General features: G+C 47.7%; 1 protein-coding gene across 1 annotated transcript in view; it reads right to left on the bottom strand.

The window, feature by feature from the left end:
• The window catches only part of PKP2 (plakophilin 2), a 74547-nt gene extending 49356 nt beyond the window's left edge, over window positions 1–25191 (bottom strand). Inside the window, exon 1 of the mRNA XM_073650378.1 lies at window positions 24770–25191. Coding sequence (XP_073506479.1) covers window positions 24770–24983 — 214 coding nt within the window. The 5' untranslated portion in view covers window positions 24984–25191. The remainder of the gene's footprint in view (window positions 1–24769) is intronic.
• Window positions 25192–26015: the final 824 nt, after the last annotated feature.

Here is a 26015-nt window from a genome sequence, read left to right as displayed (position 1 = left end):
GGAGGTTCCCAGTGCTCCTTGGACACATTTGGCTATGGACTTTATAACTGTCCTTCCCCCCTCTGAGGGTTTTACTGTCATCTGGGTGGTCGTGGACCGTTTTAGCAAGATGTGTCACTTGGTTCCCTTCGTCAAACTGCCCTGCGCTAAAACTCTCGCTAAGGCCTTTGTCAAGGAAATTGTCAGACTTCATGGCGTTCCTACTGACATTGTTTCTGATAGGGGTCCTCAGTTCGTGGCTCGTTTTTGGCGTGCCTTTTGTGACAGGTTGGGAGTTCATTTGTCGTTCTCGTCCGGATATCATCCTGAATCTAATGGCCAGACAGAAAGGAAAAACCAGGATGTTGAGCAGTTCTTGCGTTGTTTTGTGGCAGACAATCAAGAGGGGTGGTCTGAGTTTCTGCCACTTGCTGAATTTGCTCTGAACAATCATACATCTTCTTCTGCTGGTTGTTCGCCTTTTTTTTGTTGTTCTGGGAGACATCCGTCGTTTGGGTCGTTCTCCAAGTTGGGATCTGCCGTGCCTGAGGAGGAGAATTTTTCCGGTGATTTGGAGAGAGTTTGGACGGATGTGCGTGGTAATCTTCAGGAGGCCAACAGAAAATCTAAAGACTACTTTGATAGGAAACGACAGGAGGTTTTGTTCGCTGTTGGTGACATGGTTTGGTTGTCCTCTAGGAATCTGCGGTTGAGGATTCCTTCTAAGAAATTGGGTCCCAAGTTTGTAGGGCCCTTTAAGGTGCTTCAGGTTGTCAACCAATCTGCTGTTAGGTTGGAGGTTCCTACCTCCTGGAGAATTAATCCGGTATTTCATGTCTCTCTGTTAAAAAAAGCTGTTGTGTCGGATGGTGACGCCTCTGCCTCTGTTCCTCCAGTGGTGGAGGACGGGGAATATGAAGTTTCTCGCATCCTTAACTCTAGCCGGTATAGAGGTAGTTTGCAGTATCTTGTGGCCTGGAAAGGTTTCGGACCCGAGGATAACTCTTGGGTGAGGTCAGATGATGTTTCCGCGTCCAGACTTATCAGAGCGTTTCACAGGAGATTTCCTGATAAGCCTGGTCCTAGGGGATCCGGAGGATCCTCTTAGAAGGGGGGGTACTGTTAGAACCTTGCTCTTAGGTTTTTTCCTTTGCTGGTCACATGACCTTGTTGGCCTATTTAATCCTGCTCCGCCCTTCTGGCTTTGCTGGACTTCATTGTATAACTACTTTCTAGCTAGCCTGTGCTCTGTATCTAACTCTGTTAGTTTGCTTGGTCTACGGACCTCTATGTTCTATCTATTTTGTTTGTTCGTCTGTCTGCTACTATTTCTGTTAGGAGGTGTCCCATTTTCCTCCCAGTCCTTAGTACTTGTAGGGATTCCTTCCCCACATCTATAGGTCTCCGTACAGACTAGCTTAGGACTTTAGCAGGTCTGATCGCAGGATCAGGTTCCCTGTTACATCGTAGGGATTCAGCTGAGTTCTATCGTAGGGACAGATCTCCTCTCTTTCCTTAGCTCTGGTAGCAGAACATAACAGGTGCCAATTTTGGTGGAGTCGGAGTCGGTATAAAATGGACCAACTCCGACTCCTAAAATATATAATAAATTGGGTACAGTAGGTCAATGCAGTTTGTAGGGAATATTTTTTCATAAGAATTTGGGAAAGTTATGAAATGTCCTATAAATTTCTGTTCTATTCCTTATCTAAGGGTCTAGTCTTTTAGATGAGATGAATCTGTGCTACAGTAAATTTATCACTTAAACAAGAGCCATGTATGAGGGAGTCGGAGTCGTGGAGTCGGAATTGGAGTCGGTCTCATGGAAATTGAGGAGTCGGAGGTTTGGCTTACCAACTCCACAGCCCTGTTGGTCACAATTGACAACAGCATCTAAGAGGTTAGACTCCTGAGATCGGAGCTAGCAGTTAGACTCAGGAGCCGGCTATATAATACATGTACAACGGATGTAGCAAGTTCAAACCTGGGCAGAAAGGGTCCTCCAGGAGCTTACTCAAGTTTCATGGGTGTTGCCACTGGATTAGGGGGTAGAACGGTAGAACTTTTGAGCCTTATCCTCGGAGAAAGTCAAACTATACATTACACCTTGTTTCTGGACTTACAAAAATGTTGATATGTTGGGTGATGTGGTCAAGAAGTTGAAAGACCAGAGATGACTCTTGACTTTTGGTGCCCATAGACTTTCGATAACTGTCATCCAAACAGCTATCTCTCCCGGCTCCCCCCATACACCTGAACGTTCTTCTCAGCTTTATCAACAGGTCTGTCCTTATCCAAAAAATAAGGCTCAAAAGGGAGAGGAGATGGAATCAATGAGCTGCCCTCTTGAATTTTCTCCTAATTTCCACCTACTTTTCTCTGCTGCATAGCTAAATTTCACAATAACCCATGGCTGTTTGTAATGAAAAGCCAGTCCCGGCTCGTGCTCGGGAGAATAAATAATGGCTATGTGCTATGAATGGACAAATTTCTAACTAATAAAAGAAGTAAAAACATCTAAGTCAAAAGTCATTTCTGGTCTTTCCCATTAAAACTGTTCTGCGGAAGTTCTTTGAAAAAAAAGAAAAGCCATAAAAGCGATAAAAACATCTAGACAACGTTCAGAATGAATTATTATATCAATAAATGTTCTAAAGAAGCAACTACCACTGGTAGAGAAGCGTCCACGGGTCACATAGAGGTCTAAAAAGGCTGCAGATCACATAACGAATGGGCTAAACGCCCGTTTCGAAAGGTGAAAAGATCATCGTTCTCGGCAGCTCATGTATAAAGGGAACTCGTGCTGCCGAGAACCCTATCAGCCTATGTGCACTGAATGATCTATTACTGAACGTTTAGTACACATCTGAAGTGTAGTCTGCCTGTACATAAACGACCCTACTAAACGACTAGCAACCGGCAAGCATGTTGCCGGTTGGTAGTCGTTAAGTTCTGCCGGTTGGCCAGTTTGTCCGAACCTTAAAAGTGTAGATTCTGGGAAATCTGCCAACTCCAGACTGAAGCAATCTGCCATGTAGGGAACAAATACACATTAGGTAAAACTCATGGTTTCAACCATGACAAACGGTTTGGTGGAAAGATTGGTAGTTTGTTTTGACTCATGGCCAATCAACGAACATTCGTAAATGTTCTAAACTCCAGTTGGGCATCTTTTTTTGGAAGATGATCAGCAATGGCAGTTTCATCTGCTGAAAAACATTCAATATTGGCTGATGTTGACTGTGATGTGTTTGGGGTCATCAACCATCGATCGTTCATCGACCATTTTCATCATATGTTAACTGGAACTCTTCACTTTCTGCTGCTGGATCAGATCAGAGATTGGGAGTTACCCATGATCTCTTACACCCCAGAATCCAATGTAGTAAAGTGCAGATGAAGAAAAATCCTTTTTTTTTTTAGCTTGCCATACACGAGAGAACGCTTTTATCGAAGTTTTCGCTCCAGCTCAGCCGAGTGTCAAATGTGATGTCCTTGGGGAGAAGGTAGAAAGCAATTTCCAGATTGCTTTGGCATGAAAACAAAAGGAACCAGACATTGATCTTCCCTGACATTAGAGTATAGCATGGAGCCCCTCTTCACACCAGTTGGTTGACCAGTCCCGCCATAATCTACAGGTTCCTGTAGCTAATATATAATGTGTTGGGGCCTTTAGGTTCTGGTCACATCAGTATTTTAAATCCATAGTTTTCTTCTATCATAGGAGCACAAGGACAAATTTAACAGGAGGTTCGGATCCTTGACAAGTTAGAAACGAATGATGTCCAATGGATCTTACTGACTTTTAACAGGCTTTGTCGGAGTTTCCTAGCATTTTACAAGAAAAGATAGCCTGGCATGCTGCTTATGATGCGCCCTCTGGGCCGTGGGGTACCCGGTGCCGGGCCGGTAGATGCTGGGGGTGATGTCACAGTAGCGGTGACCCGGTCCTTGACCCAGGGCGGTCAGTAAAAGGGGAATTATCTATAGGGGATTTGGAAAGTTCGTGACGCCACCAAAGGGAGCCGTCGTTGCGGAGCAGTCCTCTGGAGCTGGTGTTACGGCAGCAGGGATGGTGTGGCTCTCCACAGGTAGAGCTAGCTCCAGGGCAGTGTAGGGGTAGATGGTGGATGCTGGGGAGAGACGGCAGGACGGTCCCGGAGGAAAGACGGACACTCACACGGGGGTAAGCTTCAGTACCTTTACTGGTGATGATACAGGCACGGTCCAGGGTACTCCGGACGAAGGGCACTTTTGGACTCTCCCCAGTGAGCGGGTATAGGGCCTTCTGATCCGTGGCTTTACTCGCCAAGCTTCTGGCCTGCCTGGAACTAGGCCTAGCTTGGTACTGTCTCTCTCTCCCTTGCACCTGCTGACCTGGTGGTAGGGCCTTCTTTTGGAGATCACTCTCCCTGGACGCTGGGGCCTCTGTGACTCCTAGCCCTGGTACTGTAGTCAGCATTTGGTAAACCTGGGACCTGTAGTCCTCCAGGGGTTCCGGTGGTCCCTACTGGGTATAAAGGGACCCCGTAGGTGCGGACCCGGTGTCCGGTATATATCTCGGGGTGAGCCTGGTATGCTCCTCTGCCCCCTCGCTACTTCTTCCTTCTCCTCTCGCCTTCGGCCACACTCAGGGCCCTCACACGTGCTGTAGGCCTTGGCTCGCCTAAGCACAGCAGCCAGCGTGCTGCCTCTTCGCTGCTCTCTGAGCGTCAGCATGCTCTCTGCTTACAGACAAAACTCAAAACTGTGCTGCCTGGCTCCACCCTCCCTATATATATCCCTAACGGGCTCCCTCTGCTGGTCTGAGGTGGTAGGGTGGAGGTGTGTGAATGTGTGAGGGCCTCTTGTGGAGAAGTCCATCCATGCACCCTTCTGGGTTCTGTGGCACCAATTCGCAGCAGGGCGCCACACTTGCACAAAGCCTCGAAAGCAGATATGAACAGAGACCTAACTGACCCTAACATAGAAATCTGACCGATCTGTGGGCATTTCATAACTTACCCAGACATGTCGACAGAACTTTTATGGGCAAAGAGCCATCTTTAGTATGATTACTCTGTGAACATAGACTGTCATTGTTCTCAGTAGCACACTTAAAGAGAACCTGCCACTCAATTCAGGTTAGGTTTCCTAGGAACGCTCCCTTCAGATTATTGGCCAATGTAGATAAAGCCCAAGCCTATTAAACAATAAAACTGTGTTTTTCTATAGAAGTTCCGGCCGTAATCAAATCACAATAAACTGAACCATACGGCGATAAGCAAATAATTTGCTGGATTTTTTTTCAAAAGAAAATGGGTTTGTCAGATCTATAAAACCGATTGAGAAATTCTTACATTATAGAAGTGATCTCCAGTTCAAGATCCTAAGCAGGGATCGCTCAGAGCGACTAATAAAAATCTCAACTGAAAAATGACTGAAAAATTGTCTAAATCTGATTTTTGTGTTATATGAATTTATTTTAAATGACCATTGCACTCACTCATTAGATGCTTCAATATAAAAGATAGTCAGTCTCTCCATTGCTGCTAATGTACACGTGTTGTTTCCTGAAACAACGGAAAGTTAAAAGTCTAAAAAAAAGCCACATTGGCCAGTGTGAAAATTTCAAGATTACAAAGTTAGTTTTTTCACAAAAATCAAGGTATGAAAAAGAGACTGACACTTTTTTTAAAAAAAAATACATGTTACACAAAAACCTGATTGAAATAATAGTCTATTTCGATTTCAGGACTCAACAAATTTGCCGGACACATGGATATGTTAAACTTTATCTCCCCGATGTGCATATAACCGGTATGGTGGTTTGTTGGGAGTCGAATGAGATGGAAGGTTCCCTTTAACGACATTTTGGCATTGGGTGAAGTCAGATCTTCTCAATGTGTCATGTCCTCCTTCCTTTATTGCCAAAAGGTCGATCCAAAAGTGAGAGTTAACCATGGTTCTTAAGATCTCCGACCCTACAAAATGTGTACCTTCCCAGATCATGGTTGAACCTCAACAGGGCTGTGGAGTCGGTAAGCCAAACCTCCAACTCCTCAATTTCCATGACACCGACTCCAACTCCGACTCCGACTCCCTCATACACGGCTCATGTTTAAGTGATAAATTTACTGTAGCACAGATTCATCTCAGCTAAAAGTCTAGACCCTTAGATCAGGAATAGGACATTTCATAACTTTCCCAAATTCTTATGAAAAAAATATTCCCCACGAACTACATTGTACCAATTTATTATATATTTTAGGAGTTTGAGTCGGTCCATTTTATACCGACTCCGATTCCGACTCAGACGCCACCAAAATGGACACCAACTCCACGATTCCGACTCCATAGCCCTGACCCTCAATCTCCAATCTGACCAAACAAGATAATTAAAAAGGTTAGGCTTATGGTTATATTTATTGCCTTCTCTTTTTTAACTTCCTACGCTAGCCTTGATTTGTGACCATGTAAGATATAATCGGTGGGTGTATCAAAGAAGGCTTTGAATTTTGTATTCAGCTTTGGCTGTAACTGGAGTATCAAACATATTGTAGATCAAGATGAATCCAAAATTATCAAAGATAAGCCACATCGAAAGGTGGCCATACAGTTTTGATTATTTTTCTTCAAACTTGGTAGACTATCTATTGTATATGTGGTATTTCGATTCCTCCCCGATGGTAGATGTCGAAGGAAGGGTCATCAAGTTTAATTTCTACAGTCCCAGTCCTTTCGGTCTTACTGGAGATCAGAGATGTCAAGAACCTGTCTATGCCCTCTCTGCATTTGAGAACACCATATGTATCGGGTGGTCGGGAGGAATAACTACAGGCAAATAAGGCTTCAAGCAAACAGAGATCTAAGAAGTATTGCCACCTCCAGATTATATCACAAGTCCTCGTGGGCCTTTACAAACCTCGCAGGATCTCATGCCACGAATTTTCACAGGCAAACCAGTTTTCTTCAGTCTCATGAATCATTATTTCGCTGACATAATGCAGCTATAAATCTATCACATAAATTTTCATGACACATAAAATAAACTAAAGAAGAGCCCAATTATAAAAGGATGTTGAGTTTTCTTTGAGTTTTGAAGAATTATGACTAATTCAAAACGCATTCCTAAAATAAAACCTGAGATTTTCTTATCCACCATTGAGTTTGAATAGAATTGTAGCACCCTGAGGATTCGGCTGCTACAGGGGTATTACACCTCAAGCCAGAGGTGTGGTATTCCACTCCCGGGTGAGGATGGAGTGTGGAACTGAGCTCAGTAGGCTGCATGCACTACATACATCCCATTTCCGGGGGACAGACCAATGGTACTCCCACTAGAGAAATGTGCAGGTACGACAGCGTCTGTCCCTGGCTGGAGTGGGAGGGGGGTGGAACATCCCAGTAGTGTAGGGGCAGATAGGGGGAGCAGCCTGGGTAATGCTAGGAGCTCATTGGGTGCTGGTCACCTGAGCTCACACATAGAGGGAGCATATAAGGTGGGAACCATCTTAGAACAGGGTCTTTTGTAGAGGTTTGGTCAGACAAGCAGAGCAGCTCAGCCAGCTCCAAGGCCAAGAGAGTGAGAGAGAGGAGAAAAGAAGGACCCAGAGGGGGAGAAGAGGGAACTCCAAGAACCCAAAATTAGACCAGAGGGTGAAGAGTTGGCACAAGGGTACCGGATCCCAAGCTGGTGGAGGGCACTAATCCTTAGCCAGAGACCGGAGGTCGTGGGCAGGATCTGCCACGACCACCCACTAAATCCACCCGGAAGGCAAACCAAGAATAGGGTCAGGGAACCCAGAGACAAGGGTTTTACCAACAAGAGGCCCGAGGGAGCCGGACTTAGGTGGATCCCTGGTGGGGAAGGCCAGAGAGAAGGACAAGTCAGAAAGGGAGCTCAGGAACACGCTCCAGAATCACCTGGGGGTTGGCCGAGTCCAGGACCTGGTGGACGCAGCACGGCTCGGGTGGTCACTCAAGGCCGGAGTGACCAACACAAAAGCAGTAAGTAAAAACCCTGAACTGCACAGCCCGACTCTGAGTTTCATTACCATCCTCACTGCACCTCCACAACCACCATCCTCTGCAACTGACCCCCTGAGGCTATACCCTTCCCGTTGGGGGTTATACTACCTGAGCTGCACACACACCACCAGCCTCAGCGGACCCTGCTGCAGCGGCGGCCGTAGTGACCGCAAATCAACGGGTGGCGTAGTCGACACTAAAGAACATCCAGTAACATCTGTAGGACTGCCACACACTGAGCTTGACACCCTGGGCACGGACCGGGTCACCGCCACTCGGAGACTACAACCCCCATCTGATCCGGCTCCGGGTATCCCCCAAACAACACTGGCCCAGGGGGCGCGTCAACTTTGGCGTAGTCGGCAGGATAACGTGCCCGCAACAACCGGGTACTGCGTGCCTGAAGAAAAGTTCACCGTTACCTTAAAAAGAAGTCTCCCGCCGGTTCCGGAGGGTCCCCGCCAACGGACCCCATCACAGGTCGTTTCCCGCCGGTTGTCCGCCATTTGCAGCTTTTTCCCGCCATCCGTGGAGTTTCCCGCCACTGGGAGACTATTCCCGCCATTTCCAAAGATTTCCCGCCTTGGAAGAGCGGACGCCATTATGGGCGTGCCAGAGGGTGGCAAGAGGTCACCTCCCATCGTGGGCCAGGTCGAAGAATGGCGCCAAAAGCGGAAACCGCGCCCACCAACAGAGACTGTGATGCTGGAAGTGTCCATCAGCGTGAGAGAACTGCCCCTGGAACTGACAATCACAAAGTTGCCCCGGGACCACCCTCAATGTGGGCGGAGACAGAACAAGAGAACGAAGATGGGTGTCGCCTGGAGGAGTCTGGAGAGAGCGCACCCGGAGACAAGAAGTCTGGAGAGGAGTCCAGAGAGAGCCTACCCGGAGATGGAGGGAGAGTCAGGCAGCACCGACCCAGTGGTCAGGAGCCTGCTACAAGCCACAACCCCACTAGGCCTAGTGGAGGTCCTGGCACAGCTCCCCCGAGACCGGGAGTGTGCACAGACTGCGCTGGAGGGCCTCGCACGGAGGATGGCCCGGGTGCAGCGAGAGACGTTGGCGGAGTGGAGCCGAGAGATGGCCCAGCGGACCGAAACCCGTCAGCGGAGCACGCCACCCGAGACGAGGAGACAGACCGCCTCTGAGGATGGTGCAGGAGGACTCAAGGCCGGAGACGGCGCCGAGAAGGGAGCTGAACGAATGGAGGCAGGTAAAGGGGACGTCTCTACCCCGAGCCGGGAAACCGCGTGCCTGCCCCAGCTCCCCGTCGCAGAGCCCGAAATTCCCCCTGCCATGCCCGTCGCTGCATCGTCACCGCCGCAGACTAGGCCTCAACCGGAAACCGCGGCCGCGACCCCTGTGACGTCACGCGCTTCGACCCTGAGCGCGGCAAAGCAGGAAATACCATCGGCCTGGTCGCAAGGCCTAGTACACCCGGGCGCCGCCATTCCAACAGCGCCCCCTACCTCCGCGGAGCCACCAGCCTGGTCGCAGGGCCGAGTAACCACGGGCGCCGACGTTCTTACGGTGCCCTTTTCCTTTAGCGTGCCCCAAGCCTGGTCGCAAGGCCTGGTCAACCCAGGCGCCGCTACCACCACAGCGCCCATAACACCCAAAGTACCGCACCTGGGTGAGGACCTGTTCGCCCAGCATACGTGCCCGGATGGGCAGCCCTTCATATGGCCCCAGGAGTACTACCAACTGGAACTCCAAAGGGCGAGGCCCCTGTGTGAGCCCCTGATTCCGGCTCCGAAGCCCGTCAGGAGGACCCAGCCCCCGCTAGAGGAGGCACAGTTTGAGTGGGACCCCACCGGAGGAGACATCATGGGGTTCACTCAGGAGACTCGGGCGGCCGCAGCGGAGCGTGCAGAGTGCTGCCGCCAGCAGCTCGAGGTCTTTGAGAAGGAGCGGAGAGAGAGGCGGGTCCGGGAACAGCAAACACAGATAAGGAGCGCGGAGCAGAAGAGCCGGACCAGGAGAGATCCCCGTGCAGCTCATGGTCCCCGTACCACCGGGACTGTGATTAAATTCAACCTGCAGCATGGGTGGGGCTTCATAAGAGACCATCATACCCCCGGCGACGTCTTTGTCACCCACAGAGACGTAGAAAGCCATCTGCCGGAGGGACACAGAGGTCGTGACCTGTATGTAGGGGACGAGGTCACCTTCACCCGGCACAAGGGTGCCAAAGGACCCTACGCCCTCCATGTACATCGCCTGACGGAGGAGGAGCTGCGGTGTGAGGAGGAGCAGGAGGACCCGAGCGGGTCTGAAGGAGGAGCAGGAGTACGCCGTCGTTAAAGTACGGTAAAGAGACTGTAAATAGTTACCCATCGGGGTACAGTGAACTGTTGCTGCTTTAAATATGTCCCCGTTGGGACAAGAGTGAACTGTTAACCCGTGTGTCCCTATTCCCATTACCTGGCCGAGGACTGAGAGCGGCCATATTCCCCCTGTATATAGTTGCGCTTTCTAAGGCGCCCTCTACAGGTTTTATAGGAAAACCGTGTTTCTAAAGGAGACTGTCGCACTTTTCCCGGTCACAAGTTGCACCGTGGCCGGAGGAGCAAGAGTGTTTACAAGGATGTTATTTATGAAAAGTTTTATATGAAAAGTTTTATTGCTGATAATATATGTGATGTTTTATATGTTTATGTTTATGAAAAAAAAAAAATTGTATGTTTTGGATGTTTTTTATATCTTACAGCCCGAGGACGTGCTGTGATTTACCAGGGGGGAATGTAGCACCCTGAGGATTCGGCTGCTACAGGGGTATTACACCTCAAGCCAGAGGTGTGGTATTCCACTCCCGGGTGAGGATGGAGTGTGGAACTGAGCTCAGTAGGCTGCATGCACTACATACATCCCATTTCCGGGGGACAGACCAATGGTACTCCCACTAGAGAAATGTGCAGGTACGACAGCGTCTGTCCCTGGCTGGAGTGGGAGGGGGGTGGAACATCCCAGTAGTGTAGGGGCAGATAGGAGGAGCAGTCTGGGTAATGCTAGGAGCTCATTGGGTGCTGGTCACCTGAGCTTACACATAGAGGGAGCATATAAGGTGGGAACCATCTTAGAACAGGGTCTTTTGTAGAGGTTTGGTCAGACAAGCAGAGCAGCTCAGCCAGCTCCAAGGCCAAGAGAGTGAGAGAGAGGAGAAAAGAAGGACCCAGAGGGGGAGAAGAGGGAACTCCAAGAACCCAAAATTAGACCAGAGGGTGAAGAGTTGGCACAAGGGTACCGGATCCCAAGCTGGTGGAGGGCACTAATCCTTAGCCAGAGACCGGAGGTCGTGGGCAGGATCTGCCACGACCACCCACTAAATCCACCCGGAAGGCAAACCAAGAATAGGGTCAGGGAACCCAGAGACAAGGGTTTTACCAACAAGAGGCCCGAGGGAGCCGGACTTAGGTGGATCCCTGGTGGGGAAGGCCAGAGAGAAGGACAAGTCAGAAAGGGAGCTCAGGAACACGCTCCAGAATCACCTGGGGGTTGGCCGAGTCCAGGACCTGGTGGACGCAGCACGGCTCGGGTGGTCACTCAAGGCCGGAGTGACCAACACAAAAGCAGTAAGTAAAAACCCTGAACTGCACAGCCCGACTCTGAGTTTCATTACCATCCTCACTGCACCTCCACAACCACCATCCTCTGCAACTGACCCCCTGAGACTATACCCCTCCCGTTGGGGGTTATACTACCTGAGCTGCACACACACCACCAGCCTCAGCGGACCCTGCTGCAGCGGCGGCCGTAGTGACCGCAAATCAACGGGTGGCGTAGTCGACACTAAAGAACATCCAGTAACATCTGTAGGACTGCCACACACTGAGCTTGACACCCTGGGCACGGACCGGGTCACCGCCACTCGGAGACTACAACCCCCATCTGATCCGGCTCCGGGTATCCCCCAAACAACACTGGCCCAGGGGGCGCGTCAGAATCATAGCCGGCAATCTCCACCAACAACATTTGGGTCTACCATGGAGGTCCACCACTGCTGGGCTTTTGTATCTGAACTACATGAAAGGGAGTCCTTGGGTCTCATTAGTTGACACGTTTGAGGGACAATATTAACTTTATCAGGGAGAACAAACTGCTAAATATTGATTTAGAAGTGGGGTCTATTCATGAATCAATGAAGGAACATGCTTCTAGAATGGCCTCTAATAGAACAGGTTCTTCTGCGCAAAGAGTCGAATGAGTATTCATCTCATTTCAGCCTCCAATGACAATCATAGTATTAATAATTATATGACAGAATTGGGCACTTTTTGCCGACCTAAAAAAATTGTGTTATGGGTCTACCCTGTGGGTCCTACAATTATTGTGTCAGAATCTATGTTCACAGAAGGCTCTCTTGGTCCTCCAGTGGCCAGGTCCAACCTCTGGTAGCAATCATGATTTGTCGACATGTAAGATCCATGATGATACAAAACCCATGATTTGAATAGGATGGATTTGTTGTGGAGAACTCATCGTAATGCAGAATATATCACAGAGATGGTTAAAAGTGCATGTGCTCTTTAAATTTCTATGACCTTGGTATCACGAGAGAATTTTAGATGGTGGGGACATCCTTGGGTCAGGAGAGAAAGGGGATGGAGAAATGTTAATTATGAGCTGATTGTGGTTGCCCACCAAGGTCACGGTAGACATTGTTCATGTAAATATAGGCCCGTTATCTGTATGAAGAGCTTTATATGGGGATTGTGTGTGCACCCAGATAAGGCTTGTTCTACTAATAGATCTTTAGTCAGGGGTCGTGACAAGTTCTCCAGTATCTCGACCAATCTTATGTTTGCTCATCGTCTGGAGATTTGTGACGTTGATGGTCTGTAAATATTATCCTGTTTTTGTGAGTTTGCTTGCTTTAATATTCCGACTATGGCTGGTCTATGTGACGCTTACACGTGGCTTGGGGTATTTGACAAGCAGAATGGACACCAATGTGATTGATACCCAAATCAATGCACAAACTGCTCAGGTTTGTGGACATCTAGCATCACAATTCTTCATCTAAGGGGGCAGATAGTTAGTTCTATCTAATACCAACTCCATGGTCCAACCAAAAAATGCACTTGCCTTAGAGGCAGTGTGTGGCTAGCACATACACCTCAGATAGCTTTTGACCACAGTTCCGTACATGGGGAGAGTGGAGTAAAGGGTGGTGATTTATCTCCTGGTAGAAGAAAAGGATTTTTATTGAAATTCATCATGCCCAATTCTTATTCTCAGTATCTGTTGGGTGAGAGTGAGAAAGCCCCCATGTAAAGATGGTCGGTCGGTCGGTCCTACAGAAATAGGCAAGTTCAGCTCAATGTGTATTGCCTTCGCGGGGAGCACTGTGTGACTACGACACAGAGTTCTGTGGGGGTGGAGCATGTTCTCTTTGGGTTTTTTTTGAATCCCTGAGCCTCGCCCCCTCGGGCTTTGTACTAGACTTTACACAGTGCATCACTTTATCCTTTGCAGATTTTATGGGAGTTATAAGCTGCTAAGCAGGTGGAACCCTCAACTATCAGACCAGACATTTTAAGACATACACTGACCACAAACTGTGTTTTCAAAGTTTCATTCCAACATACCCACACCCGTCCAAAATCTTTAATTTCCACTCCAAGGAACAAACCTTCCAGAAGTTTCTGCTTTCGGGAAGGTCTACAGAGGAATTTGACAGTACATAGAAGACTTGCCAACTCTTTCAGGAGGTCTCCCCTTTTTCAGGGACCCTCCAGGATGTTCTGGGGGAGTTGACAGCTATAATATACTGTCGAGGTACTACAAATGACCAAGGTGATAGTTGTTTTACATGCAAAGATTTCGGCCTATAGAGATGATCGATCATACAAGTCCATCAGCGTTCTTTAAGAGGTCACATAGTTTGATCCAAACTGTACGAGTGAGTCAGTTCCCATATAGTTTGTGTATTGTCGGCAGCACATCACGTGCTTACACAGGTAACATTATTTTTCGGGCCACATGTGGTCAGCTCACGAACAAGGTTTGCTTGCTTTTTTCGTCCGATTGCTGCCATGTTTACACAGCCCAATGATTGGGAAAGTGAGTTTGACTAATTATTGGCCCTCATAAAAGAACTTTGAGGACACCTCTGTGTAATGCACACGCCCGGACTGACTGGCGTGTGCATGTTTATGTAGTGATTCCACTGTGCCATGAACCGGAGAGTGCCTGCAGGGGCGTAACTAAGTATCTGCCCGATGCGACCAAGGTCGCACGACGGCATACGACGCCAGTGCACCAGGGAGGAACCGAGCAGAGGAACCAGGGTCTACTCCAGGTCAGACTCCGGACACGGCTGTTGACCCACACCGGGGAATACTGGAACAGGCAGACTAGAGCGCAGGCTGGGTAGGGTCCAGTACAGACTGGGAGACAAATTCGAAACCGCAGACGCGGCGGACAGAGCTGAGCAAAGCGAAAACCGCAGACGCGGCGGACAGAGCTGAGCAAAGCGAAAACCGCAGACGCGGTGGGAACAGGGCTCTGTTCACACGGAACAGACTAGAAGGAAAAGGCAGAACCAGATACCCACAGGGTACTTGCAGAGAAGTAGCGAGTGGACCACAAACTCACAAACGGAAGTACAGTGACAACGAGCAGGAGTTAGGTACGAGTTCAGACTCTGCAGAAAAAGGAAGGGAACGGACATAGAGGCAAAACAGGTAAAGGATAGGAGAGAGTTCAGACTGGAACTGAGTGTACGGAGGAGACCGACACTGCAGCGGAATACAGGAGCGGGTCTGGGAATACGGCCCACAGAAGGCGGGAGGAACAGGCTTGGAGCGTGTTCAGACAGGCCTGGAAATACAGCCTCCAGGATAGGCAGACAAGAGAACACAGACAGGACTCAGTTCAGACACGGGAACTGATACCGCAAGGCAGGAGACATAGACAGGACTCAGTTCAGACACGGGAACTGCTACCGCAAGGCAGGAGACAAAGACAGGACTCAGTTCAGACACGGGAACAGATACCGCAAGGCAGGAGACATAGACAGGACTCAGTTCAGACACGGGAACTGATACCGCAAGGCAGGAGACATAGACAGGACTCAGTTCAGACACGGGAACTGATACCGCAAGGCAGGTAACATAGACAGGACCTGGCATGTCAGAGACAAAAGCCAACTGACAGGGCAAGATGCTCAGGCATCAGTTAATTGGGGCAGCTGATTTAAATACCAGGTGATAGACAGCAATAGGCTGAGGACGCACAAGGGGTGTGCCTGCAGCAGGTACAAAAAGCAGGAAGTGATCGGGCGCCGCCATTAAGCAGCAGACACAGAAGCAAACAGACAGCATGGAGGGAAGCCAGAGAGACACCCTGGACTGGAGATCAAGTACGCGCTCTTGCACAGTGGGAGATGGACCACTATGCAAGGACGCCACCAGGTATGTTACACTCTGTAAGTTTCATTATAGCCTTCATGACATTTATCGCTTTATGAGTTTTTTCCACGCCACCATTTTTGCGATTATCAGAGCAGCTGTTTGGTCTTCAGTCCATAATGGGGAAGAGCATCCGTAATTTTGATCACCTTAAGACCACCATACACCTTAGATCAAAGTCAGACGAAACTGACGACATCTGTTAGATCTGCCGAAATTCTCGTGTGTTTGGGGTCCTCGCAACTCTCTCAACCAGAAGAGTAAGGCTTGTGGAATTTCTGACGGCCGATCCTTCTCTCTCCTCCGGGAGATAACTTACCACCAAAGGAGTTTGGCAGCGACTCTCATCGAGAACACAGGAACCCTCAGCCAAGCCTAGTATTCCTGTATATGGGGTTGTCAGAAGAGATAGATGTCGGCCGATGAACTATCAACACCACTTTTTTGTATTTACCAATACATACATTTGGTCTAGTGGCCTTCAGAAGAGAAAGGGAACAGTAAGCCCATAATTCTGATCACAATATGTCTACAGGAACTTATCTAGGGCCAGATAAAGTCCACAAAGGAAGGCTTGGTGGTCTTCTGCTAAGTAGAGTCTCATGAATACATGATAAAAAAAAAAATTACATTCACTCCTGAATTAGTGGAAAAGGGTCCCAAAAATAGAAGTGCTCCATAACAAAGGCCCCCTCTAATCCCTTCAGGGCCAAACCCTTCTGAACAAACAATCCAAAGTTTCTGACCATTGGGAGGGCTGCACCCTGAAGGGACAGTTCCCGGCACCATCATGGGTTCATGTCTTGCCCCCTAACCCTTCACATCGTGAGTGGCTTAGATACCAGACGTAAATATTGCTGTATCTTATGCTTCAAGGAGTTTCATTGACCCCCTACTGGGAACATTTGCGGCAACTTAACATGAATTCTTAGAAGTTCCTTTGTGTCAGAAGTGAACTTGATTCTTACTATAATCTGATTTACTGTGGCAGCAGATTCTTTTCTGATGAAATATAATTTTCTTCTTTTTATAATGTGTTATTATTCCTAATGGAATTTTTATTGTTTTTTATAGTCACTGGTAAGGGTTCCCCGGGGCTGCCTTCTCGAGGAGTGAATTTCCAGCCCGTCGTGCCAACACAAACGTTTCGTGACTGAGTAAAGACTTCTTCAGGCGATGAGTTACTTCTTATATCTATTTATGGGTCAGCATTGAATATTACGGCATCTAACCTTGGTCTCGTCCGAGGACCGTTCAGCTGCTGTATTGTTCCTGCATTGCCCCAGTCCCAATATCACATGACGTGGACTAGTAGGGTTAGAACATTCCTTACTCTTTACCCTTTTTTTGAAAAAGTCCCCCTAAATCCTCTAAATGATAAAATGCTATCTTCCTGTGGCCACCACTAGAGGGAGCTGCATACTTTGCTATCATTGAAATTAATGTGGAAATTGTATACAGGGAGCTCCCCCTAGTGGTGGCTACAGACTGATGGAATCTCATTATGTATTTCTGTATGCACGGAGCCTCCTCTAGCAGTGACTGCAGAATTTTATCATGTATAGAGATACAGTGGTGGGTGCAGACAGAATCTTATGTATCTCTGTATACAGGGAGCTCCCCCTAGTGGTGGCTGCAGTAAGGATCTTATCATGTATCTCTGTATACAGGGAGCTTCCCCTAGTGGTGGCTGCAGCCAGGATCTTATCATGTATCTCTATATACAGGGAGCTCCCCCTAGTGGTGGCTGCAGTAAGGATCTTATCATGTATCTCTGTATACAAGGCGCTCCCCCTAGTGGTGGCTGCAGCCAGGATCTTATCATGTATCTCTGTATACAGGGAGCTCCCCCTAGTGGTGACTGCAGACAGGATCTTATCATGTATCTCTGTATACAGGGAGCTCCCCCTAGTGGAGGCTGCAGACAGGATCTTATCATGTATCTCTGTATACAGGGAGCTCCCCCTAGTGGAGGCTGCAGACAGGATCTTATCATGTATCTCTGTATACAGGGAGCTCCCCCTAGTGGTGGCTGCAGACAGGATCTTATCATGGATCTCTGTATACAGGGAGGTCCCCCTAGTGGCGGCTGCAGACAGGATCTTATCATGTATCTCTGTATACAGGGAGCTCCCCCTAGTGGTGGCTGCAGACAGGATCTTATCATGTATCTCTGTATACAGGGAGCTCCCCCTAGTGGTGGCTGCAGACAGGATCTTATCATGTATCTCTGTATACAGGGAGCTCCCCCTAGTGGTGACTGCAGACAGAATCTTATCATGTATCTCTGTACACAGGGAGCTCCCCATAGTGGTGGCTGCAGAGAGGATCTTATCATGTATCTCTGTATACAGGGAGCTCCCCCTGGTGGTGGCTGCAGACAGGATCTTATCATGTATCTCTGTATACAGGGAGCTCCCCCTAGTGGTGGCTGCAGACAGGATCTTATCATGTATCTCTGTATACAGAGAGCTCCCCCTAGTGGTGGCTGCAGACAGGATCTTATCATGTATCTCTGTGTACAGGGAGCTCCCCCTAGTGGTGGCTGCAGACAGGATCTTATCATGTATCTCTGTGTACAGGGAGCTCCCCCTAGTGGTGGCTGCAGACAGGATCTTATCATGTATCTCTGTATATAGGGAGCTCCCCCTAGTGGTGGCTGCAGACAGAATCTTATCATGTATCTCTGTATACAGAGAGCTCCCTCTAGTGGTGGCTGCAGACAGGATCTCATCATGTATCTATGTATACAGGGAGCTCCCCCTAGTGGTGGCTGCAGACAGGAACTTATCATGTATCTCTGTGTACAGGGAGCTCCCCCTAGTGGTGGCTGCAGACAGAATCTTATCATGTATCTCTGTATACAGAGAGCTCCCCCTAGTGGTGGCTGCAGACAGGATCTTATCATGTATCTCTGTATACAGGGAGCTCCTCCTAGTGGTAGCTGCAGACAGGATCTTATCATGTATCTCTGTATACAGGGAGCTCCCCCTAGTGGTGGCTGCAGACAGGATCTTATCATGTATCTCTGTATACAGAGAGCTCCCCCTAGTGGTGGCTGCAGACAGGATCTTATCATGTATCTCTGTATACAGGGAGCTCCCCCTAGTGGTGGCTGCAGACAGGATCTTATCATGTATCTCTGTATACAGGGAGCTCCCCCTAGTGGTGGCTGCAGACAGGATCTTATCATGTATCTCTGTGTACAGGGAGCTCCCCCTAGTGGTGGCTGCAGACAGGATCTTATCATGTATCTCTGTGTACAGGGAGCTCCCCCTAGTGGTGGCTGCAGACAGGATCTTATCATGTATTCCTCTGATGTGCGGAGATCAGCGGTGTCAGATACTGAGTCGCCGCACGGTTCGGTGGATACGGAGGACTCCAGGGTGTGTCGCCGTTTCCAGGTTTACATTCAAACTGAACGTGGAGTTCAAAGCGCGGTGTAATTCCCGAGGAGTCATGTGACGGTAATAATATCTGAGCGCACGGCGAGGAATGTATCATTCAGAGAATAAATCTACATCGTACATTGCTGAGGGCCATGATGCTTCAGGAAGGACTTGTCTGGTCAGGCTGGTAGCTCTACCACCGCGCAAACAAAGGTGAAGAGGAAAAAAGAAAAGAAAGGGTGTAGACGTACACAAGTCTTTGTTTTTTTTTCTACTGCTCCAATTAGTTTAAAACTTAAAAAAAAAAGTTTCGATTTAAAAAAAAAAAAAAAAAAGTAAAAATCGACTACCGTTTCATGTACGCAGCTCTCATGCAGAGCCATGTGTTTCCACTACCAACGAGTCCTGTGTCTGGCCTGATCCTGCCGTTATGAGTTACAGGGTTGGCCGCCATAACTGTCTGATAGGTGGGTGGGGTCCTCTGGCAGAAATGGACGGGTGATCAATTTCTGGGGCCCCCATTGAAAAGACCGCATCTCCATTTCTGACAAGCTGTGCTGGGACCATGTTCTTGGGGTTGGGACTGAGATGTATGGGACATTTATATCATATCCTACCCAACACCCCCTTTAAGAATGTGCAACCTGTGCTCAAGAGGGCGCCAGGGTATATAGATGATATTCTATCACTATATGGCGGTATTATTGGAGTACTGTTTGGCGGGGTGTTTTATAAGCACTGCATTGTATATCATTTTCTAGTGTATGGCGGTAGTAGAAGCTCTGTATGGTGATAATATTTCAGCACTTTTTGGCACTCTGTGGCGGTACTTTCACATAGACACTAGGCAGTATATTATTTTTGCAACATATGATGGTAGTAGAAGCGCTATATAGTGGATTTATTAGAGCATGGTATGTTGGTATCCACTAGGCATTATTCGGCACTGTGCAGTAGAATATTTTTCAGTGTATGGTTGTAGCAGAAACACTGTATAGCTGTATTATTTGTGCAACTTGTGGCGGTATTTACTTGCCATTATTTGGTTATAGTTACTTGCTGCCAAGCAGTTTATGTGCAGTTTATGGCGGGAGCAAAAGCACTGTATGGTGGTATTTACTAGGCATTGTAAATGCCAAAAAATATTATTTTTCAATGTATGGCGGTATTATTTGAGCACTGTTTGGTGGGATTTCTAACATAAGCACTGTGTTGTATAATATTTTTTTGCAACGTATGGCGGTTTTATTTCAGTGCTGTTCGATGGTATTCACTTGCCATTATTTGGTGATAGTTACTTGGCGTTTTGTGGCTGTTACATAAGCATGGATTATATGTTATCTTGCACTACACAGCGGTATTATTTGAGCACTGTTTAATGCTTTTTACTAAGCTTGTTTGGCACTGTACAGTATATTATTTTTGCAATGTATAGCAGTATTATTTCAACACTGGTGGGATTTCTCTAGACGCTCATACATAAGCACCACGTTGTATAACATTTTTGCAATGTATGGCGGTATAATTTCAGCACTATATGATGTTTTTTTTTTAGGCTTTGTGTGACACTGGAAAAATAATATCCACTGTATGGCAGTATTATTTAGGCAGCTGTATAGAAGTATTATTTGGTGACGATATGGCAGTATTATTTAGGCACCATACTATATAACAGTTTATGATCCAGTTGTTTAAATGCGGTATGAACAGAGGGAACGGCGCTAGAATCCTACAGGGTAAGGACAGCCTTCTCTACGGTCCTCCACCACTTTCGAGCCTAAAAAAAAGTGACCACTGCTAGTGACAATAAATAATGCGAAGCAATCTGAATAAGCACAGCTGCAGTGTAAAGCATGGAACAACAAGCTGAGCATTTTATGAGGCAGGAGGTGGATTGTGCTTAAGCGATTAATCTTCCAGCCTGAACCAGACGTGATCCTGGACTTAGCGAGGATTCAGGGGAAGCGCTGATCCTGCGGAGTCTGGAGACGGCGCGGGATTTCTGCTGATTTTAGCATTTCTCTCGTTCTATAGGAATGTGCTGGTAGTGAGGACCACAATCTAAGATATGAGTCACTGCCCGCCATAAGACTGCTGAAATCCTCTGTGCTGCTGTAGAACCTTCGCCCACATGGCGGAGAGCACTCAGGACACCTTCCATACCCCCAGTGTGATGCATTAGGCACTGTGGGATGGCGGCGCAGGGCCGAAAGGTCATGGAGAAGAATGCAGGACCGGTCTGTGGAATGTGCAGTCCTTGGCGCCCCCCTTATCTTTTTTCCAAGGAGAATTTAAAAAAATAAATAAATAAAAATACCATTAAAAAAAATAAAAAAAAAATTGTGGCCACGGGGGTTATCACCCAGCTAGTGCCCACATTACCATGATCCACCTGCTTTAATATTCTGAGTGCTGCTTATTACTCCTTGTTACTGATTATTATAAATTTATTATAGTTTACTGGATTTTATATGTTGAGCCGGAAGCTATAAATGGCGTAATGTAAAGAGACGGGGGCGGAAATTCACAGGAGTCACTTACACCCACTACTCACCTAATGGACGGGTAATCCCTGAAATCGGTCCCAGCGCTAATTACGACTAATGCTTTAAGGAAATGTCTTAAAGGGGACCTGCCATTTGATGTAAATATATATATATATTTTTTTAATTTGGTGTAAATGCCGCCGTTCTCCTGAATCCGGCGATGTTTTTCTTTTGTTCCTGCGCCTCTCCGTTCCTGAGATATGGCCCTTTCTTCCCTGGATGTAAATGTAGCCTTGCTAACCAAGGGGGTGTGGTTCTTAAGATGACGCCCACAAAAACTCTCAGGTTCATTCCCACTTGGTTAAAAAGACTAGATTTATGCTCAGGGAATAAAGGGCCATATCTCAGGAACGGAAAGGCGTAGAAACACAAGAAAAACAATGCCGGATTCAGGAGAACCGCGGCATTTATACAAATTTTTTTTGTAAAAAAACTATGGCGAATAACAGAACATCCAACATTCTTAGCTGACAAGTTTTCCTGCGCGATCTTAGGATCTTACACTAATCAGATCCATAGTTATTCTAAACGTATACATAACAAGCAGTGAGCTCCCCCTAGTGGTGACTGCAGTAGGCCAGAATTTTACCATATAAGTGGTCACATGGCAATGACAGGCCTACACGTTACACCACAAAGTGTGAATAAACCCTTAAATTATAGCGGAGCTGCAATACCATACACAATCTGTGGACAGGGGTGGCACAGTTTTTGGAAGAACAAACTTTTTTTTTGTCTAATTCTGGACATTCCCTTTAAGAATTAGTAAGTAGTTGCCAAGCCTACAGGGAAGCTTGGGGTGATATTGATACATTGTATTCATTATGATTTAAAGTAAAAATGTCAACGCCCATCACGTCCGAAAAGAATCTATATGCTTATGGCTAACTGGAAACCATCAACAAGTTGCTGTAGGCAAAATCAGCCATTCTTATTGTGTGTGCCTATTTTGGACTTTGAAGGCACCATGATCTTCTCATCTCAATATCTTCTGGGCCTGATTGTTTCTCAATAGAATTTATACTCAGTGGTAAGCTTAATAAAAAACAGCCTAACCTACTTGTTGTTGGTTTCCACGTGGCAACACGAGGATTTTCTTTTTATACCAACATAGAATACAACTGAAAAATGTGTGTAAACCAAGATATTACAGTTCATACTTGAAGACAACAGATCCAGACAATCACATTTTTTTCATCCCATCCATCCCTTCGCTGATTTCAATAGTCTGGGTCTCTATAGTTAAATATTTTATCTCCAGCTGAGATAAGTCATTGTCTTCGACCTTTTAACACGTTATTTTTGTGACGCCTGATAGCAGAAGACTGACATTGAGGTGAAACACACTTCCAACCAAAGTGGACACTTCGAAATCGACTATGCAGAGAGCAAAACAACTCCGATTTGGGATGGAAATTTTGCTTCTGCTTTTTGAGCCAACGGGAATTATAGGATGGATTATACTGGTTCTGGCGTTGGCCCAAACACTGCAGCAAAAACAGCGTTTGTGTTTCCTGACTTAAAGAGATAAACCAGCCTAAACAAGTACTGTACGTTGTAGGTGGTAACTGTTAGATTGGGGAGTGTCCCAGACACTGGAAATCCAACAATCACGAATTCCCCTGGTTCTTGAGGACTTGTGCCCCCAGTTTTTCCCTGGTTATCGAGAACTCGTGTCGCCAGTCTTCCCCTGGTTCTTGAGGAATTGTTTCCCTAGTTCCACTCTGGTTCTCGAGGACTTGTGTCCCCAGTTTTCCCCTGGTTCTTGAGAACTTGTGTTCCTAGTTCCCCTTTGGTTCTCGAGGACTTGTGCCCCCAGTTTTCCACTGGTTCTTGAGGACTTGTGTCCCTGGCTCTTTTTTTGTGCTTCAGGACTTGTCTCCCTGGTTCCCACCTGGTTCTCAAGGACTTGTGTCCACGGTTTCCCCCTGGTTCTCAACAACTTATGTCCCTAGTTCTTTCCTGGTTCTCAAGAACTTGTCTTCCCAGCTTTTCCCTGCTTTTTCAAGACTTGTATCCCTAGTTCTGCCCTGGTTCTCAATGACCTATGCCCCTATTTCTCTCATGGTTATCCCTAGTTCTCTCCTGGTTCTCAAAGACTTTTGTCCCCAGTTTTCCCCTGGTTCTCAATGACTTGTGTCTCCTGTTGTCCCCTGGTTTTTGAGGACTCGTGTCCCTAGTTCTCTAGAAATTGTTTCCTTAGTTCTCTACTCGTTCTTAAGGACTTGTGTCTCCAGCTTTCCCCTGGTTCTTGAGGATGTGTCCCCTGTTTTCCCTGGTTCTCGAGGACTTATGTTTCCAGTTGGTTGTCGCAGAATTGTGTCCCCAGTTCTCCACTGGTTCTTGAGGAAATGTGTCCCTAGTTCTCTCCTGGTTCTCGCGGACTTGTGTCCCCAGTTTAGCTTGGTTTTTGAGGACTTGTTTCCCTCCCTCCCCACCCTGATTCCTCCCTGGCTGCAAGATCTAGGTCCCCCACTGATCAACAAAACAGAGCACTTTAGCAGGTCGCGATGGCTCCTCATGCTTTACTCATGAGCCCTGTTAATTGCCAAAATGGAGGACTTGTATCCCCAATATACCCTCGATTCTTCTCTGGTGACAAGATCGCAACCACCACTGAGACCCCCACTGTTCACCAAAATGGTCAAGAGGTTATGAAGGAGCAGCAGATCACGCACGCTCCTGGCGCTTTATTCATACCTATAACACTGAAGATACCAAAAGATAGCCAAGCAAAATGCAGCACTCAGTTTCTACTGGCCATGAGTTTGTAGCCTCGGGAGAAATGAAGACACAAGTCCTCCGTTCTGGAGATCACTGGAGGCCCCTACGGTGAGCGAGATCTTGCACCCATGGGAGGACCAGGGAAAACGGGGACCTAAGTCCTCCATTCTGGCAATCGATGGTGGTCCCATTGGTAACCATGATCTTGCAGCTAGGGGGAGAACTACGAACACGAGTCCACAGTAATGTCTATCATGGGGAAGCAATTTTTTCGCCAGAAAGAACCAGGAATAAATGGGGACAAAAGTCATTGTGTTTTTCTTGATCGGTGGAGGTCACAGCGGTGTCCGTTATCTTGCAACCCGGGGAGAACCAGGGTTAACTGGGAACACAAATCCTGTGTTCTGGCAATGAGTGGGAGTCCACACCGATGTAACAGTTATCACTTATGCAGTGGAATACCCCTTTAAGATGGCCAAACATATAAGGTGTAACTTAGGAAGTAACTTGCAGTCTTTGGCTCCAATGCCAATTCTGCAAAGCGCCCCGAACTATAAAGCACGCAGCTTTCTCTGCCTCCACCTGACCTCATTGTTACTGTCTCTTTTTCCCCAGCTTTCGCACCATATATGGCCGGCTCTACCGTGGCACAGGTAGGTATAACGACTGGTTGCAATAGCAATAGTGCCAACGGCGGTTAACTCACCGTTAGCCAGACTCTTCTTGTTGGTCTTCCTCGCCATGGTGAGCTGGACCTGGTGTTGGATCCTCATGGCTTTCTCCAGATCTTGGCGGCTGATTGACAGCTTCTCCTCCGAGGGTAGTGCCAAGGTGGACGTATCCAGATCCATGAAGTGTTCATTGCTCAAGACGGTTCGTATGTACCCCTGGTCCGCGCTGGGGGAGGCGAGGACGGCCATTCTGGATCTGTAGGCTTTGGATGCCTCCTCCGAAAAGTTACGTAGCGACCTGTAAACACAAGGCACAGTGCACACTACTTCCCAGGAGCGGACACCAGTGCAGCACACAGCTCCCAGTACAAGCTCCCAGTACACACCTCCAGACACGCAGCTTCCTCACTTAGTTACTGACACGACACCTCCCACCATGAATTCCCAGCCTGGGATTCCTCAGATAGCTGAGGGGCGGTTTTACTGTCCCTTAGGTTCAGGGTTGGGCTCTGTGCAGGAGGGGAGAGAAGGTTGTACAAGAGGTGCACAGCACAGACCCTCAGGATCAGGGAGGGGTGGGGTGCGGCTCTCCTGCGCAGATCACATAACACATTGTATACAGGCTTGGAGCAGCTCCAGCACAATGATTTCTCCTGTGCACTGTGTTGCGGTATAATTTTACAAGACTAAATAAAACAACGAAAATGCATTCGGCCTTTCTCTGCACAAAGAAATAAAAGAAGAAGGTGCACAAGTAGAACCAAGGTGTGCTGAATATTGCACGGGAGTATACACCAACAGATTACCCACAAGTCCCTAATAATAGAGGACACAACTATTGCAATTAACTTCATTGTGCACAGGGAGCTCCCCCTAGTGGTGGCTGCAGACAGGATCTTATCATGTATCTCTGTATACAGGGAGCTCCCCCTAGTGGTGGCTGCAGACAGGATCTTATCATGTATCTCTGTATACAGGGAGCTCCCCCTAGTGGTGGCTGCAGACAGGATCTTATCATGTATCTCTGTATACAGGGAGCTCCCCCTAGTGGTGACTGCAGACAGGATCTTATCATGTATCTCTGTATACAGGGAGCTCCCCCTAGTGGTGGCTGCAGACAGGATCTTATCATGTATCTCTGTATACAGAGAGCTCCCCCTAGTGGTGGCTGCAGACAGGATCTTATCTTGTATCTCTGTATACAGGGAGCTCCCCCTAGTGGTGGCTGCAGACAGGATCTTATCATGTATCTCTGTATACAGGGAGCTCCCCCTAGTGGTG

This window comes from Phyllobates terribilis, unplaced genomic scaffold (genome assembly GCF_046119375.1).
Source record: "Phyllobates terribilis strain yellow unplaced genomic scaffold, ASM4611937v1 Scaffold_10__3_contigs__length_209671492, whole genome shotgun sequence".
NCBI lineage: Eukaryota > Metazoa > Chordata > Amphibia > Anura > Dendrobatidae > Phyllobates > Phyllobates terribilis.
The sequence above is the reverse complement of the archived record's forward strand: the minus strand, read 5'-3'. Positions and strand labels throughout refer to the sequence as shown.